Source organism: Podarcis liolepis (genome assembly GCF_965112155.1).
Source record: "Podarcis liolepis genome assembly, chromosome: 18".
In the NCBI taxonomy this organism is placed as follows: Eukaryota; Metazoa; Chordata; class Lepidosauria; order Squamata; family Lacertidae; genus Podarcis; species Podarcis liolepis.
Genome location: NC_139572.1, coordinates 3,940,780 through 3,958,970, shown reverse-complemented (window position 1 = coordinate 3,958,970; position 18,191 = coordinate 3,940,780). Strand labels below are relative to the sequence as shown.

At 49.6% G+C, this 18,191-nt stretch overlaps 1 protein-coding gene and 2 long non-coding RNA genes across 6 annotated transcripts in view; 2 read left to right on the top strand and 1 right to left on the bottom strand.

Annotated features, from left to right (window-relative positions):
* LOC310697634 overlaps window positions 1-4,808 on the top strand; it is a 62,009-nt gene extending 57,201 nt beyond the window's left edge. Inside the window, exon 3 of the long non-coding RNA XR_014521120.1 lies at window positions 4,436-4,808. This is a non-coding gene — a long non-coding RNA (uncharacterized lncRNA). The remainder of the gene's footprint in view (window positions 1-4,435) is intronic.
* Window positions 1-18,191, top strand: part of LOC310697648 — a 272,049-nt gene that overhangs the window by 203,039 nt on the left and 50,819 nt on the right. The gene's annotated exons all lie outside the window — the stretch shown is intronic.
* Window positions 1-18,191, bottom strand: part of SHC2 (SHC adaptor protein 2) — a 38,231-nt gene that overhangs the window by 11,065 nt on the left and 8,975 nt on the right. For 3 of the 4 annotated variants that reach the window (XM_083483786.1, XM_083483788.1, XM_083483789.1), the window contains exons 3-6: window positions 16,594-16,654; window positions 15,530-15,649; window positions 13,122-13,175; window positions 744-795 (exon numbers count right to left, since the gene is read on the bottom strand). In XM_083483786.1, coding sequence (XP_083339912.1) covers window positions 744-795; window positions 13,122-13,175; window positions 15,530-15,649; window positions 16,594-16,654 — 287 coding nt within the window. The remainder of the gene's footprint in view (window positions 1-743; window positions 796-13,121; window positions 13,176-15,529; window positions 15,650-16,593; window positions 16,655-18,191) is intronic. The other variant, XM_083483787.1, reaches the window with a different exon arrangement.

The following is an 18,191-nucleotide window of genomic DNA, read 5'->3' as shown; positions in this document are numbered from 1 at the left end:
ATTCTGCTTCCACCATCTCATTTGGGCTGCCATTCCCTTGTGGCGACAGAGACAGCTCTGGAACCAAACCAATAGGTAAAGGTAAAGGGACCCCTGACCATTAGGCCCAGTCGTGACCGACTCTGGGGTTGCGGCGCTCATCTCGCTTTATTGGCCGAGGGGAGCCTGCGTGCAGCTTCCGGGTCATGTGGCCAGCAGGACTAAGCCGCTTCTGGCGAACTAGAGCAGCGCACAGAAACGGCGTTCACCTTCCCTCCAGAGTGGTACCTATTTATCTACTTGCACTTTGAGGTGCTTTCGAACTGCTAGGTTGGCAGGAGCAGGGACCGAGCAACAGGAGCTCACCCCGTCGCGGGGATTCGAACCGCCGACCTTCTGATCGGCAAGTCCTAGGCTCTGTGGTTTAACCCACAGCGCCACCCGCATCCCTTAAATTAGATATAACTGCTAAATAGCAAAGCTTACTTTCTCTTCTCACTTAGACACCTGTGTAGGTGGCTCTTCTTTGATAGCAAAGAGGCTTTTGAGAAGCCTTTTCTTAGGGATTTTTGGAAAGGTACCCTTGCTGTGTTGGGGGACTGAAGGAGATACGAGACAGGTCGACCACACAGGGCACAAATTTTGATCCTTGGAAATTGCTGTAAGAAATACTTAGCGTTCGTATTGCATGATCAAGTTTTCAGAACAACCCGGGGGGTGTGCCAGTCCTTTGCTTAAGCCCCTCATTGTGGGGTTTCTCTCACCTCGTTGATTGATGGGGTCCTTTGCAACGTAAGCCACGTAGTCAGTTGTGTCCTGTCCAAAAGTCCAATGAAGAAAGGAGAGTTAAGGGGTGAAAGATAGAGTGGAGTAGGAGAGCTGGGAAGGAAATCACATCTGGCAGCCATTCTCTCCCTTTGGTTTCAGACAGTACATGGGTAGACAAGTATAAGAAGCCCAGGACACCAATTTTCATTTACAGGAAGTTAACTCTGGAATTTATACTCAATTCTGACCAAAATAACCCTCCTAGAGAGCAAGACGCATATCACGGGTTTTTGAGACTCATCTACTATCTGAACGACAAAGGTCCGTATAGTTAAAGCTATGGTTTTCCCAATAGTGATGTATCGAAGTGAGAGCTGGACCATAAAGAAGGCTGGTGGCCGAAGAATGGATGCTTTTGAATTCTGGTGCTGGAGGAGACTCTTGAGAGTCCCATGGACTGCAAGAAGATCAGACCTCTCCATTCTGAAGGAAATCAGCCCTGAGTGCTCACTGGAAGGACAGATCCTGAAGCTGAGGCTCCAATACTTTGGCCACCTCAGGAGAAGAGAAGACTCCCTGGAAAAGACCCTGATGTTGGGGAAGATGGAGGGCACAAGGAGAAGGGGACGACAGAGGACGAGATGGTGGGACAGTGTTCTCGAAGCTACCAGCATGAGTTTGACCAAACTGCGGGAGCCAGTGGAAGACAGGAGTGCCTGGCGTGCTCTGGTCCAGGGGGTCACAAAGAGTCGGACACGACTAAATGACTAAACAACAACAAAAACTATCTGAAACCAAAGGGATACATCGGTTGCCAAATGTGAAATATATTTGCGTTATTTCCAGCTCTTCTACCCCGCTGACTCTCATTAGCAGAAACGACAGCTGAAGAGGGAGAAAGGCGGAGGAAGAAACACATTTATGTATTCATGTAGGATTTCTGTTTTAAATCTGAGCACAACAAGCACCTGCCCAAGCGCTAAAGTCCTCGGGTGAGCACCTCCTCTCGGTCTCATCAACATCAGAGACACGGTTGGTGGTGGCACGAGAGACAGGACCTTTTCTGTGGCAGCCCCCATATTGCAGAATCCCCCTCCCAAGAGGCCAGATTGGTTTCCTCCTTGTTATACTTTCACTAGTAGGCAAAGACATCCTTATTCAGACAGGCCTTTGGAAACTAAGGTGATGTTGCTTTTAATTTTAATTCCCGGTTTCAAATGTGTTCTGCTGTATCCAAATTACCTCCAACTAGTTTGTTTTCAGTATTCTGTGTGTTTGTAAAAGCTGGGAGCTGCCTTGAATCCCAATTTGAGAGAAAGGCAGGATATAAATACATTCAAACAACAATGCTTTGTTTGGCGCAGTTACAATGATTATGGAACGCAAGTTCCCCAGGGATGAAAAACACAAGCAATCCTGTAGACTTTGGTCACAAGAATGAAGCAGCAATGGATGATGGGTAAGGTAAAGGTAAAGGGACCCCTGACCATTAGGTCCAGTTGTGACCGACTCTGGGGTTGCGGCGCTTATTTCGCTTTACTGGCCGAGGGAGCCGGCATACAGCTTCCGGGTCATGTGGCCAGCAGGACTAAGCCGCTTCTGGCGAACCAGAGCAGCGCATGGAAACACCGTTTACCTTCCCGCCGGAGTGGTACCTATTTAACTACTTGCGCTTTGAGGTGCTTTCGAACTGCTAGGTTGGCAGGAGCAGGGACCGAGCAATGGGGGCTCACCCCGTCGTGGGGATTCGAACCGCCGACCTTCTGATCAGCAAGTCCTAGGCTCTGTGGTTTAACCCACATTGCCACCCGTGTCCCTATGGATGATGGAAGATACCTGCAAAATGGCAAGTTGTAAATCATACCACCAGCTACAAAAAAAAGTGCTCCTGCACTTATTTACATTTATGGTTATATTTATTTCCTGCAAGGAGCCCAATGAGGCATGTGTGGTTTTCTCCCTTCCCATTGCAAAGTCGTCTTAGCCTGAGATGAGGGTCACCAGACATCACCCAGTGCATGTAGCTGGCTGAGTAAGGATGCAAACCCTGCCGTACCAGATTGTAATCTTGCACTCTAACCAATACACCACACCAAGGTAAAGGTAAAGGACCCCTGGACGGTTAAGTCCAGTCAAAGGCAACTAGGGGGTTGCGGTGCTCATCTCGCTTTCAGGCCGAGGGAGTTGGTCCACAGACAGCTTTCTGGGTCATGTGGCCAGTGAGACTAAACCGCTTCTGGTGCAACGAGACACCGTGACGGAAACCAGAGCGCATGGAAACACCGTTTACCTTCCCGCCGGAGTGGTACCTATTTATCTACTTGTGCTGGCGTGCTTTCGAACTGCTAGGTTGGCAGGAGCTGGGACAGAGCTCACTCACTCCGTCGCGGGGATTCAAACCGCCAACCTTTTGATCGACAGGCCCAAGGGGCTCAGTGGTTTAGACCGCAGCACCACTCGTGGCCCTCACACTAGTTCCATGAGACACATAATAAAGAATCATAGAATCATAGAATTATAGAGTTGGAAGAGACCACAAGGGCCATCGAGTCCAACCCCCTGCCAAACAGGAAACACCATCAGAGCACTCCTGACATATGATTGTCAAGCCTCTGCTTAAAGACCTCCAAAGTAGGAGACTCCACCACACTCCTTGGCAGCAAATTCCACTGTCAAACAGCTCTTACTGTCAGGAAGTTCTTCCTAATGTTTAGGTGGAATCTTCTTTCTTGTAGTTTGGATCCATTGCTCCGTGTCCGCTTCTCTGGAGCAGCAGAAAACAACCTTTCTCCCTCCTCTATGTGACATCCTTTTATATATTTGAACATGGCTATCATATCACCCCTTAACCTCCTCTTCTCCAGGCTAAACATGCCCAGCTCCCTTAGCCGTTCCTCATAAGGCATCGTTTCCAGGCCTTGGACCATTTTGGTTGCCTTCCTCTGGACACGTTCCAGTTTGTCAGTGTCCTTCTTGAATTGTGGTGCCCAGAACTGGACACAGTACTCCAGGTGAGGTCTGACCAGAGCAGAATACAGTGGCACTATTACTTCCCTTGATCTAGATGCTATACTCCTATTGATGCAGCCCAGAATTGCATTGGCTTTTTTAGCTGCCGCATCACACTGTTGGCTCATGAAGTCTGTTTGCATCACTTCTCTTGCCAGAATCCCTTCTTTTACATAAATAATAATACGCTGAAGGAGTTGGCAGGTGCAACAGAATACCTCAGCCCTTTAACGATCCAGCAGGTTGCACTCAGACAGATGGGGCATCCTATCAGTGACTACATTGCCTTGCTATAAAGCAGACACAGCCGCTCAAGGGCCTTGCTGAGGCAACCTGGACTCAGCTGCTGGAGTGCTGTCTGTCGTCCTGAACTCCCACCTTGACCTCCCTCCAAGGTTTTCTTCTTGCCTTAAAGGTAAAGGGACCCCTGACCATTAGGTCCAGTCGTGCCCGACTCTGGGGTTGCGGTGCTCATCTCGCTTTATTGGCCAAGGGAGCCGGCATACAGCTTCTGGGTCATGTGGCCAGCAGGACTAAGCCGCTTCTGGCGAACCAGAGCAGTGCACGGAAACGCCGTTTACTCTCGGGTCCCTTCCAGCTCTAAAGATTCTGTGATTTTACGAAAGTCTCTGCCCACAAAAACAGGAACAGGGGGTTTCGTGAAATCATATAATTGTAGAATTGGAAGAGACCCCAAGGATCATCTTGTCTGTGTCACACGTCCAAAAAGTGTGTTGCCAACATGGAAAGTTTGGATAGATAAAGGTAAAGGTACCCCTGACTGTTAGGTCCAGTCGCAGACGACTCTAGGGTTGCCGCTCTCTTCTCGCTTTATTGGCCGAGGGAGCCGGCGTACAGCTTCCGGGTCATGTGACCAGCAGGACTAAGCCGCTTCTGGCGAACCAGCGCAGCGCACAGAAACGCCGTTTACCTTCCCGCCGGAGTGGTACCTATTTATCTACTTGCACTTTGACGTGCTTCCGAACTGCTAGGTTGGCAGGAGCAGGGACCGAGCAATGGGAGCTCACCCCATCGCGGGGATTCGAACCGCCGAACTTCTGATCGGCAAGCCCTAGGCTCTGTGGTTTAAACCACAGCGCCACCTGCATCCCCTTGCCTGAGCCCTGCTCAAAGCAGCCTTACCGCTGCTCCCCTTGTTTGTGCCAGCGACCCTCCCCGATGGTGTCCCCCTACGGATCATGGCCACAAATAAGGGTGCTGCTCAAAGGGCTGGTGTGCTTTTTCACCCTTTCAAGGGAGGCGTCCAGGGTTCAAGGGGGGTGGTTTGGGGGTCCAGGGGCTCTAAGAGTTCCTGCAAATCCACCTCCCGCTGGCTTCTAGCCCTTCCACCTTCAGAGCTGATGGCAGAGCAAAAGTTGTGGCAACCTTCCACCACCTCATCAGATGGAGACCTTCAGGCACCCTCGCAGGAAGAATTGACTTGCTTCCAAAGTTACCCATCAAATAATAATAATAATAATAATAATAATAATAATAATAATAATTTATACCCCGCCCTCCCCAGCCAAGGCCGGGCTCAGGGCAGCTAACAAGCAATAATACAAAACAAGTTGAATGAATACAACTTAAAAACAAGATTAAAATACAACATTAAAATATTGAAACGTTAAAATATTAAAATGCAGCCTCATCGCAGGAGGAGAAAGGAAAAAGTAAAAAGAAAGAGGGGGAGGGAATCAAATTGGCTCCAAGCCAAAGGCCAGGCGGAACAACTCTGTCTTACAGGCCCTGCAGAAAGAAATCAGATCCTGCAGGGCCCTGGCCTCATGAGGCAGAGCGTTCCACCAGGCCGGGGCCAGTGTTGAAAAGGCCCTGGCTCTGGTTGAAGCTAATCTCACTTCCTTAGGATCCGGGACCACTAGGGTGTTGCTATTTATGGACCTTGAGGCTCTCCGTGGGGCATACCGGGAGAGGCGGTCCCGTAGGTACGAGGGATTTTGCACTAGCATTGCATTGTGGGGAGGGATGTGGGGTGGACCTTAACAGCGGTGATAGCAGCATGTCCTTATCAGCCCTCTGAAGAATCTGAACAATTCCCTTCCAATAACTTTGGGCTTTTTATATAGCCATATATGAAAATCAGATGCAGCACAGCTCTGACATTAACCTATTCATTTGGCTTAATTTGAAAGGAGTTAAATACCAATTATGTAAGCCTGCAGAACAATTTTCCGTCAAAGGGGTAGAAATTGAGAAGTTTAAGCTCATTTGCAAAAATAGCTTCCCATATACTGGCAGTAATCACCATCCTACAATAACAATTCCAATTCGCTTTCAGAACTTGGATTTTTAACCACCACCACTCCATTTCTATCATTAAACCCCGATATATATTTAGTTAATAATCTTTTAGTGCTATGAAATTATTATTTTTAAACCAAGTTAGTTGTCTATTCACTTCCCTCCCGCTATAATTTAACAAACAACTTAATCGAAAACATTTGAACCATTGAATTCAATCATCGTGGAATCTTTTACCAATTTCTGTATACTGGGGTAAAAAAGGAGTGTTTCTTTTAAATGGAAAAAAATGATATTATAACAAATACAACACTTCCCCAGTGACCCGGAAGCTGTACGCCGGCTCCCTCGGCCAATAAAGCGAGATGAGCGCCACAACCCCAGAGTCGGCCACGACTGGACCTAATGGTCAGGGGTCCCTTTACCTTTACCTATATGCCTATGGCATTTTTAAACTTAAAATCCATTGTTGTATATTTTTTTAAATGTTTGCTTTGCTATTGGGATTGTAGATCCATTTGTGCTTCACAAGGTGGTCTCTGACCGTAATAAATTTCATCAACAACAACCCTGTGAGGCAGAATAAAAAAATTCCTTCCAGTAGCACCTTAAAGACCAACTAAGTTAGTTCTTCGTATGAGCTTTCGTGCGCATGCACACTTCTTCAGATACACTGAAACAGAAGTTGCCAGACCCTTCTATATAGAGAGAAGGTGGGGAGGGGTATTACTCAGAAGGGTGGTGGGAATGGGAGATTGGCAGATAGCTGAGATGAGCCTGTAGTTTTCTTGCATATTCAGTGGGATACGTGGATTGTAGAGGGTTCTTAATTCTAAGACCCTTGGGTATAATGTCCAGGTTCTTGCATTTAGTAAGAAAGAAGATATCAGTCTGTACCTGTGCAAGTATATAATACCCCTCCCCACCTTCTCTCTATATGGAAGGATCTGGCAACTTCTGTTTCAGTCCTAGTCCATTGCTCTAACCATGGGTAGGCAAACTAAGGCCCAGGGGCCAGATCTGGCCCAATCGCCTTCTCAATCCGACCTACAGATGGTCCGGGAATCAGCGTGTTTTTACATGAGTAGAATGTGCCCTTTGATTTAAAATGCATCTCTGGGTTGTTTGTGGGGCATAGGAATTCGTTCATTCCCCCAAAAAAAAACATATAGTCCGGCCCCCCACAAGTTCTGAGGGCCAGTGGACCATCCCCTTCTGCTGAAAAAGTTTGCTGACCCCTGCTCTAACCGCTCCACCACACTGCCTCTCACTAGGCGCTTCCACCAGCAGCAACAGAACTTCTGGTTTGAGGGCTCCAGCTCCTGCGTCCAACCTCCCTAATCTGCTCCAGACATCTGAGACGGATTTGAGGGGTTCACAGTGCGCTGGAGACGGGAAAGAAGCCCTGTTGAACAAAGGGGTGCCTGCACATTTTAAACCCCGGATCTCGCCCACCAGCTATAAAACGGGCAAAGGTCAACTATCCGAGAACATCGATCACGGTGGAGCACTCGGAGGAGGGAAGGCGAAAGAGCAATTAGCTAAAAGCCTCCTGGAACAGATGGGGTTTGGCCAAACGCCCGCGAGAATAAGTGATCGGGCCTCTGGAGGGTCGTTAAGCATGGCAACCAGAGAGGCCTAATGATAAATGGGGGCTGGTGGGCTGGTGGGAGTCATACGCCAAGACATCTAGAGAGCACCAGGTTGGGTTTGTCAAGAAAGGTGCGGCCGCTCAGTGGCCTCGGTCCAGTATACCTGAAGGAGCGTCTCCACCCCCATCGTTCTGCCTGGACACTGAGGTCCAGCTCTGAGGGCCTTCTGGCGGTTCCCTCACTGTGAGAAGTGAGGTTACAGGGAACCAGGCAGAGGGCCTTCTCGGTGGTGGCACCCGCCCTGCGGAATGCCCTCCCATCGGATGTCAAAGAGAAAAACAACTACCAGACTTTTAGAAGACATCTGAAGACAGCCCTGTTTAGGGAAGTTCTTAATGTTTAATAGATTATTGTACAGTGGTACCTCGGGTTACATACGCTTCAGGTTAAAGACTCTGCTAACCCAGAAATAGTGCTTCAGGTTAAGAACTTTGCTTCAGGATGAGAACAGAAATTGTGCTCCGGCAGCGCGGCAGCAGCAGGAGGCCCCATTAGCTAAAGTGGTGCTTCAGGTTAAGAACAGTTTCAGGTTATGAACGGACCTCCGGAACGAATTAAGTACTTAACCCGAGGTACCATTGTATTTTAATATTCTGTTGAAAGCCGCCCAGAGTAGCTGGGGAAACCCAGCCAGACGGGTGGGGTATAAATAAATTATGATGATGATGATGATGATTACTACTACTACTACTACTACTGCTACTACTACTACTACTACTACTATTGCACTTCCCAAGTCCAGTCCCCCAATTGCATCTCTAGGCAGTGGAAGACTTCCACCAGTTTCAACAGGTATACTCTGAGGAAGGTGGTGCTGTGGTCTAAACCACTGAGCCTCTTGGGCTTGCCAGTCAGAAGGTCAGCAGTTCGAATCCCCACGATGGGGTGAGCTCCCATCGCTCTGTCCCAGCTCCTGCCAACCTAGCAGTTCGAAAGCATGCCAGTGCAAGTAGATAAATAGGTACCACTGCGGCGGGAAGGTAAACGGCATTTCCGTGCACTCTGGTTTCCATCATGCGCCAGAAGCAGCTTAGTCCTGCTGGCCACACGACCCAGGAAGCTGTCTGCAGACAAACGCTTGGCCTGGAAGCAAGATGAGCGCCACAACCCCATAGTCGCCTTTGACTGGACTTAACCGTCCAGGGGTCCTTTACCTTTACCTTTCACTAGGAGGAAGACTAACGTTGGGGAGGGCCAATCCACTGCCTTCCTTCTGGGGCATCCCAGGAGTAGGAAAAAATGCCGGTCACTGATAGGACCTGCCGTTAGAGGGTGGGGCGACTCCCTTTCCCATTCCTCTCTCCCCTCCCACATCAAAGTTGTCAAAGTACCCAGGGGATTCTGGGAAAACAAAATGGCGGCCAACACTAGGGGTGGCAAGCCACCAAAACTGGTTTCGGGGCTACTGCCGCAAGCCGTAGCCACCAAAGGAATTGAAATAGAAGAGGAAAGGAGAAACCTCCGGAAAACGTGGAAAACAACATTCATATGAATGAACGGGTAATGAAATGAATGTTGTTTTAACGAATGAATAATGCAATGTTCACATTGAATAGTGGGGATGAAGAGGCTAATAGCAAACGTTGTTGTACCCTGATCTTTTCCGAAGGCCAGATGTTATGTACTGAGTTGAATAGGATCCAAAATGCAGCAGTCTGATTGGCCCTAGAACAATAGGATCCAGAATGCAGCAGTCTGATTGGACCTAGAACAATAGGATCCAGAATGCAGCAGTCTGGTCCTAGAACAATAGGATCCAGAATGCAGCAGTCTGATTGGTCCACAGGAGCCACCCAATCCAGCTCCAGGTGGAAGTGAATCCGCAACCTGATTGGCCTACAGGTGAATCCTGGAACTAGCCAATCATGTGGGGCCCATTGCGTAAATAATGTATATAAAGCAGACATCCTGGGGAAACTTCCATTCCTCCTCACCACTATGAGCTGAATAAAGAGCACGAAATCCACTCTCGACCCCGAGTATATATTCAACTCAGTACGTTACACCAGCGAAGACCTTCCTCTGCCTGGACAGAGATGGATCTCCCTTTCCTCCTTCAGTTACGCCTCCCCTTGGGGGCCTATTGTTCCTGATCAGGGTTGCCAGGCCTGGAGCATCCCAGACGCTGAGATTTCAGGGCCGGGCCTAAGACCCAGGGGTTGATTTCATTCATGCCCCTGTCCTCATCTTGAGACAGTTCTTTTTCTTCCTTTTAGCCCTGGAGACGGAAGTTAATTGGGAGAGGGGAGCAGGACAGACCCTCACTTTCGAGAGCCTATGCCCGGCATAGGCAAACTCGGCCCTCCAAATGTTTTGGGACTACAACTCCCATTATCCCTAGCTAACAGGACCAGCGGTCAGGGATGATGGGAGTTGTAGTCCCAAAACATCTAGAGGGCCGAGTTTGCCTATGCCTGCTCAAGAGTCTATGCAATCATTTGGAGCCAGCTCTTGCAGGACAGAAGCTTGCAAGCTCCACAGATAACCTTCCTTTGAAAAGGCCCTGGTCCAGTATATCTGAAGGAGCGTCTCCACCCCCATCGTTCTACCCGGACACTGAGGTCCAGCACCGAGGGCCTTCTGGCAGTTCCCTCCCTGCGAGAAGCCAAGGTACAGGGAACCAGGCAGAGGGCCTTCTCGGTGGTGGCACCCTCTCTGTGGAACGCCCTCCCATCAGATGTCAAAGAGAACAACAACTACCAGGATTTTAGAAGACATCTGAAGGCAGCCCTGTTTCGGGAAGCTTTTAATGTTTGATGTATTATAGTATTTTAATATTCTTTTGGAAGCCGCCCAGAGTGGCTGGGGAAGCCCAGCCAGATGGGCGGGGTATAAATAATAAATTTATTATTATTATTATTATTATTATTATTATTATTATTATTATTATTTGATCGCTTGGAGATTTATGCTCCCCTCCTTGCTACCTGGAGGAGACCAGGCCAACATGGAGACTTCAGGTCAGCCCAGGAGTTCTGGAAAGTCTGATGACTTGTGTGTTTTACCTCAGCCGCCAGAGGCAGTGATGTTTTTGGGTACCAGCTGCTGGAAAACGCAGGAGGGCCTTGTTTGCAGACTTCTCCTAGGGGGTTGGCCGCTGTAAGCCCAGGATGCTGGACCAAAATACTTCCTTTGACCCAGCCAGGCTCTTCAGGTACCATATTTTTTGCTCTATAAGACTCACTTTTCCCCTCCTAAAAAGTAAGGGGAAATGTGTGTGCGTCTTATGGAGCGAATGCAGGCTGCGCAGCTATCCCAGAAGCCAGAACAGCAAGAGGGATTGCTGCTTTCACTGCGCCGCGATCCCTCTTGCTTTTCTGGCTTCTGAGATTCAGAATATTTTTTTTCTTGTTTTCCTCCTCCAAAAACTAGGTGCGTCTTGTGGTCTGGTGCGTCTTATAGAGCGAAAAATACGGCACTTAGACCTGGGGCCTTCTGCGTGTAAAATAGATGCTATTATCACTGAGCTACGGACGTTCCCATATTTGAATATTTGTTTGCTGGCAAGTGACCAACGGCGGCTAGGTTATAGGGTGTAATAAATGCCTCCAAAGACCAGTCGTTGCTGACAATTGCAAGCATGAATAGTTCCCCGCTTGGACTATTGCAATGCGCTCTGTGGGGCTACCTTTGAAGGTGACCCGGAAACTGCAACTAATCCAGAATGTGGCAGCTAGACTGGTGACTGGGAGCAACCGCTGAGACCATATAACACCAGTCCTGAAAGACCTACATTGGCTCCCAGGACATTTCTGAGCACAATTCAAAGTGTTGATGCTGACCTTGAAAGCCCTGAACGGCCTCGGGCCAGGAGACCTGAAGGAGCGTCTCCACCCCCATCCTTCTACCCGGACGCTGAGGTCCAGCTCCGAGGGCCTTCTGGCAGTTCCCTCATTGCGTGAAGCAAAGCTACAGGGAACCAGGCAGAGGGCCTTCTTGGTGGTGGCACCTTCCCTGTGGAACGCCCTCCCACCAGATGTCAAAGAGAACAACAACTACCAGACTTTTAGAAGACATCTGAAGGCAGCCCTGTTTAGGGAAGCTTTTAATGTGTGATATTTTAGTGTATTTTTGGTTTCTGTGGAAGCCGCCCAGAGTGGCTGGGGAAACCCAGCCAGATGGGCGGGGTACAAATAATAAATTATTATTATTATCATTATTATTATTCCCCATCTCTGTCCCGCATTATTTCCTCTCTCCTCACAACAACCCTGAGAGGTAGGCCGGCTGAGACCCAGTGTCTGGCCCAAGATTGTCCAGGGAGCCTCAAGGCTGAATGAAGTTTTGAACCCAGTCTGAGGTCCCATTTGTATTATCCATTTAAACCAGCATCGTGCCACTTTGAACAATCATGGTTTCTCGCAAGGAATCTTGGGAACTGTAGTTCAGAAGGGCGCTGGGGCTTGTTAGGAGAAGCCTCTCTACCGCTCACGGAGCTACAATTCCCAGACGGCCAATCCCTCTTCTCAAGGAACTCTGGGTATTGTACTGAGGGGAAGAGAGGCCTCTCAACTTCCCAGAATTCTTTGGGGGGGAAGCCATGACTGTTTGCAGTGATACGAAACTGCTTTAAATGCACAGTGCAGATGGTTTCCTTGCAGGCAGGAAACCTCTGGCCCTCCAGATGTTCTTGGACTACGGTTCTCATCCTCCATTGGCCGTGCTGGCTGCGCCCGGCGGGAGTTATAGCCTGACAACGAACGCAGGCGAACGCAGGCTCTGTTGCTTAATGCTTGTTTTGCATGCATGCCCATTCCTACAGTCTTTCCGGCACGGTTTTGTTTTGGAAAAGCGTGATGGGCATAGCTGTCAACTTACAGATTTGAAAATAAGGGACCAGCAGCCTCGGAAATAAGGGATCAGCAGCCAAAATACGGGATTTTCCAAGCAAAGGTATGTTCAACTTCTGAGCCCCTCCGAGCCAAAGGCAGAAAGCCCAGCCAGCAGCCAAACGAAGCCTCAAGCGGTGGTTCCCACAGCGCAGCAACCCGGCAAAGGGGATGCAGCAAGGAAAACCACCGTCACCTCTCCGCTGGGAAGCGCTGAGCAAAGGCGAGTCCCCAGGCAACGCGGCCGATTTGATCGGCACAAGGCATGCAAGCTCCACCCCTCAGTCGTTCTTAGACTCCTTATTGGGTGAGCAACGCAGCCAAGCAACACAGTTGGAGCCTCCCTCCTCCCTGGCCGGCAGGGAGGGAGGGAGAGGAGCTGCTTCCTTTGAAACCGGGAAATTTAAGGGACATCATCAATAAGGGACAGCAGCGGGACACGGCGCTGGGATAAGGGACTGTCCCGCCAAATAAGGGACGGTTGACAGCTATGGTGATGGGGCTATGATCGTCCTGCGTTTCGTCCGTCCCAGATGTGAGGGCCTGTGCCTCTTCCCTGACTGCTCCCGCAGTTTGACACACACAACACACACGCGGCAAAGCTTTCGAACCCCCACCTTACCGTATCACCCCCCGAAGCGAAGGAGATGGATTGCATGTGGTGGTTCGCGATGATCTGCGATGGAAAGAGACAGGCAGAGGTGGGTGGGAGGGAGGGAGAGGGTTTGAGAAGAGCTTGACAGACATGGAGGACAAAGAAGGTCATGGGGATGACTTAGCCATCGCTCAGCGACTGGGTCGATAGAGCAATTGGAGAGAGAGAGAGAGAGAGATGGAGGGACTGAGCAGATCAATCCGTACTCGAGTCTCTCAGGGGCAAAGCCTTCCTCGCAAACGTTGGGGTCGCCCAGTCCTCTTTCGGCACAGAACGGGGGACAGGACAACCTTGGGGCGGCGTGATACCCCCTAAAGGACTGGCGAGGTCTTCGGAGGGAGCGCCACTGCAACGGCGGCCAACGCCACAGAGACAACCTGCTCTCTCTGATGTCACAAGCTGGCATGTTCCATTTTGTCAGGGAACTGCCAAGGGCTCAGGGGCGAGAGGGGAGAAGCCGGCTGGATTACAGAGAGCCCCCCAAAGATCGTGGGAAGCAGCACCTCCTCAGCGGAGGAGAGGAACCACGCCTCCAGTGGAGAGGAGCTTCAGGGCTCGGAGGAGGCGAGGCGGTGCCAGGACACCTGGCCTGGGCAAAGCGGGCAGGAGAGAGGTCTTCCGTTACCCACGCCCTCCCTGCGCAGTAGGCTATCGCGCCGAGAGGGGAGGCGCAGACTGGGCGTCAAGAAACTACTCTGCTGGGGAAGGTTTAATGTTGATTTCTTCATTTTGGGTTCAAAAAAACAGGGGTGGCCTTATTTTCACAAACAAGTTGCTGTATTTTTTGCTCTATAAGACTCACATTTTCCCTCCTAAAAGTAAGGGGAAATGTGTGTGCGTCTTATGGAGCGAATGCAGGCTGCGCAGCTATCCCAGAAGCCAGAACAGCAAGAGGGATCGCTGCTTTCACTGCGCAGCAATCCCTCTTGCTGTTCTGACTTCTGAGATTCAGAATATTTTTTTTACTTGTTTTCCTCCTCCAAAAACTAGGTACGTCTTGTGATCTGGTGCGTCTTATAGAGTGAAAAATACAGTAGTCCTTGTCAAAAGGTCAATGAAACGGAAGTGTTTCACACAATCAGCCTGTGGTGACATCATTACCTCAACACATGATCCTGACTAGACCAGGCATGTCCAAAGTCCATTTTGGGGACTTGTGGCAGCTTATTTATTGGGGTCAAATCCTCAAAAAAGGTCAACAACTTTGGTTGGCCCTCACACATTGTGGCGCGTTTGCCTCCTAGGATGGGACATAAGGAAAGGGTTAAAATAGGTGTGATGTGATTGGCCAGTGAGAATGCCAGGGGGGAATAAAAGTTAGAGGGGGAGGTTTTGAAAGTCAGTTGAAGTTGAGGTTTGGGAGTTGAGGTTTGGGAGTTGAAGAAGGAAGAGGGAGGTTTAGGTGTGGGTTGGTAGAGTTGTACTGTGAGAGAGTGAGAGGAATTGTTAGGTGGAGTCAGATAGATACCGTATTTTTTGCTCTATAAGACTCACTTTTTCCCTCCTAAAAAGTAAGGGGAAATGTGTGTGCGTTTTATGGAGCGAATGCAGGCTGCGCAGCTATCTCAGAAGCCAGAACAGCAAGAGGGATTGCTGCTTTCGCTGCGCAGCGATCCCTCCTGCTGTTCTGGCTTCTGAGATTCAGAATATTTTTTTTCTTGTTTTCCTCCTCCAAAAACTAGGTGCGTCTTGTGGTCTGGTGCATCTTATAGAGCGAAAAATACAGTAGTTGGAATAATCAGTTTGGAGTTGTTAGGAACTAAGAATAAGAAACTAACAAGAGAAAAATTAACTGAAACCATAATAAGCTTGTTCCTGCATTTAAAAATAAACTCGATTCTTTGTTTATGTTAACAACTGACTGGACTCTGTGTGTCCCCGTGAGATACAGGGTGGTGGCAGTGGAAAAAGCAATTGCAGTGGTGGCACAGGGTCAATAGACCGTCAAATGTCCGGGGGCCCTTTGTGATGGCCACACGCGTTCACTTCATCAAATCTGGCCCTCTCTGAACTAGATCAAGCATGTAGCCACCTGAGGAAGTATCACCTTCTGTGACATCATCCGTTCAACTTGTGATCCCTGATTGACTAGGACCACAAATGTGACTAGCCCAGGAAGTGTTACCCTCACTCTAACTTGGCTTCGTTGACCCTCAGTGACATCACCCAATCACTGCAAGATCCCCGATTTTCTAGGAACACCCTGTGGCTGGTCCAGGAAGTGGACTTTTGGCTTCATTTGCCCACAGTGACATCACTATGTGAGCCCTGATTGGCAAGGATCCATGCCTGGGTGGTGGACACCTCTCAGCACCAGCCGAGACAAGGGCCCTCAACTGGGAATATTGGAATATTGAGGGGTATTCAGGGCTTACCTGTCGGGTTGTAGGGATCATGAGATTCAGCCCGTCGATGGAGATGTTGACTGCTATACTAATGCCAGCGAAACGGAGGTTGCTTTTGCCGAGAATTGAGAAGAGAGCTTTGTTAGGTGCCTGGGAGGAGAGAGGAAATGGGAGAGAGGGTCATGCCAAACATCTTGTGAAAACCCTCAATCCTTTATGGATTCTCCATCACAGCTGTCCATGGAGGCACAGGTCAATTCTGTGTCCAGGGCGGCTGTCTACCAGCTCCATCTGGTACGCAGGATGAGACCCTCCCTGCCCGTGGACTGTCTTGTCAGAGTGGTACATGCTCTGGTTATCTCCCGCTTGGACTACTGCAATGCGCTCTCCCTGGGGCAACCTTTGAAGGTGACCCGGAAGCTGCAATTAATCCAGAATGCGGCGGCTAGACTGGTGACTGGGAGCGGCTGCCGAGACCACATAACACCGGTCCTGAAAAACCTACATTGGCTCCCAGGACATTTCCGAGCACGATTCAAAGTGTCGGTGCTGACCTTGAAAGCCCTAAACGGCCCAGTATCCCTGAAGGAGTGTCTCCACCTCCATCGTCCAGCCTGGACTGAGCGGTCCAGCTCTGAGGGCCTTCTGGTGGTTCCCTCCCTGCGAGATTACAGGGAACTAGGCAGAGGGCCTTCTCGGTGGTGGCGCCCGCCCTATGGAACACCCTCCCATCAGATGTCAAGGAAATAAACAACTACCTGACTTTTAGAAGACACCTGAAGGCAGCCCTGTTTCGGGAAGTTTTTAATGTTTGATGTTTTATCGTGTTTTTAATGTTCTGTTGGGAGTCACCCAGAGTGGCTGGGCAAACCTGGCCAGATGTGCGGGGTAGAAATAATATATTATTACTATTATTATGCTTATGATTTCACACCGGAGTCTTTCCCAGTCCTACCCAGAAATGCCATCGGGGACTGAGCCTGGGTCCTTCTACATGCAAAGCATATGTTCTGCCACTGAGCTGTGGTCCAGTCCAAAATTACTGTTTTCTGCAATAATCTCATTGCAGAGGGTGGAGCGGGTATCAAACACACCTTCTTCTTCCAGGTTCCTTTGACTCCCGGGACAGCTTCGTACAGTCTGTTGATGGCTTCCCTGGAAAAGGGAAAAAAAATATCCAGAATATCAGTGACAGATAATAAATGGCTCAGTGTTAGGCCCCTCTCTATCTAGTCAAGCTTCTGGACATCCATTGAAGCGCAATGTGGTAAGATTTTCCAACATATTTATGTTGTATTGAACATTTTCAGCAGGGAAGATGCATGCCGGATAAAGGAAGTCCTTCTCTACACAGCGCAGAGCTAAACTGTGGAATTCCCTGGCGCAGAGGATTATGAAAGAGGGTGATTAAATTCATGATCCCACCAAGCTGGCTGTTAATTTTGTTGTTGTTTAGTCGCTTAGTCATGTCCGCCTCTTCGTGACCCCCTGGACCAGAGCATGCCAGGCACTCCTGTCTTCCACTGCCTCCCGCAGTTTGGTCAAATTCATGCTGGTAGCTTCGAGAACACTGTCCCACCATCTCATCCTCTGCCGTCCCCTTCTCCTTGCGCCCTCCATCTTTCCCAACATCAGGGTCTTTTCCAGGGAGTCTTCTCTTCTCCTGAGGTGGCCAAAGTCTTGGAGCCTCAGCTTCACGATCTGTCCTTCCAGTGAGCACTCAGGGCTGATTTCCTTCAGAATGGAGAGGTTTGATCTTCTTGCAGTCCATGGGACTCTCAAGAGTCTCCTCCAGCACCAGAATTCAGAAGCATCAATTCTTCGGCGATCAGCCTTCTTTATGGGGCTGTTAATTGGGGATGGCGAAATGAAGGCATCCTAAAAAGCAGAGGCATCACCTTGCCAACAAAGGCCCATATAGTTAAAGCTATGGTTTTCCCAGTAGTGATGTGTGGAAGTGAGAGCTGGACCATAAAGAAGGCTGATCGCCGAAGAATGGATGCTTTTGACTTGGGCCACCTCATGAGAAGAGAAGACTCCCTGGAAAAGATGAGATGGTGGGACAGTGTTCTCGAAGGTAAAGGTAAAGGTAAAGGGACCCCTGACCATTAGGTCCAGTCGTGATCGACTCTGGGGTTGCGGCGCTCATCTCTCTTTACAGGCCGAGGGAGACAGCGTGCAACTTCCGGGTCATGTGGCCAGCAGGACTAAGCCGCCTGTGGCGAACCAGAGCAGCACATGGAAACACCGTTTACCTTCCCGCCGCAGCGGTACCTATTTATCTATTTGCACTTTGACGTGCTTTCACGTCAGCAGGAGCAGGGACCAAACAACGGGAGCTCACCCCGTCAAGGGGATTCGAACTGCCAACCTTCTGATCAGCAAGTCCTAGGCTCTGTGGTTTAACCCACAGCGCCACCTGCGTCCCTTCTGTTCTCGAAGATACCAGCATGAATTTGACCAAACTGCGGGAGGCAGTGGGAGACAGGAGTGCCTGGCGTGCTCTGGTCCAGGGGGTCACGAAGAGTCAGACAGGACAAAACGACTAAACAAGAACAACAACAAAATGAAGACAATTTGCAACGAGAGAGGCAGAGACCGTGTGTGTGTGTGTGTGTTTGTTTGTTTGTGTGTGTGTGTGTTGGAGCAGAGGTTCGGGGAGGGAGAGAAAAAATGCTACAGAGGAAGACCT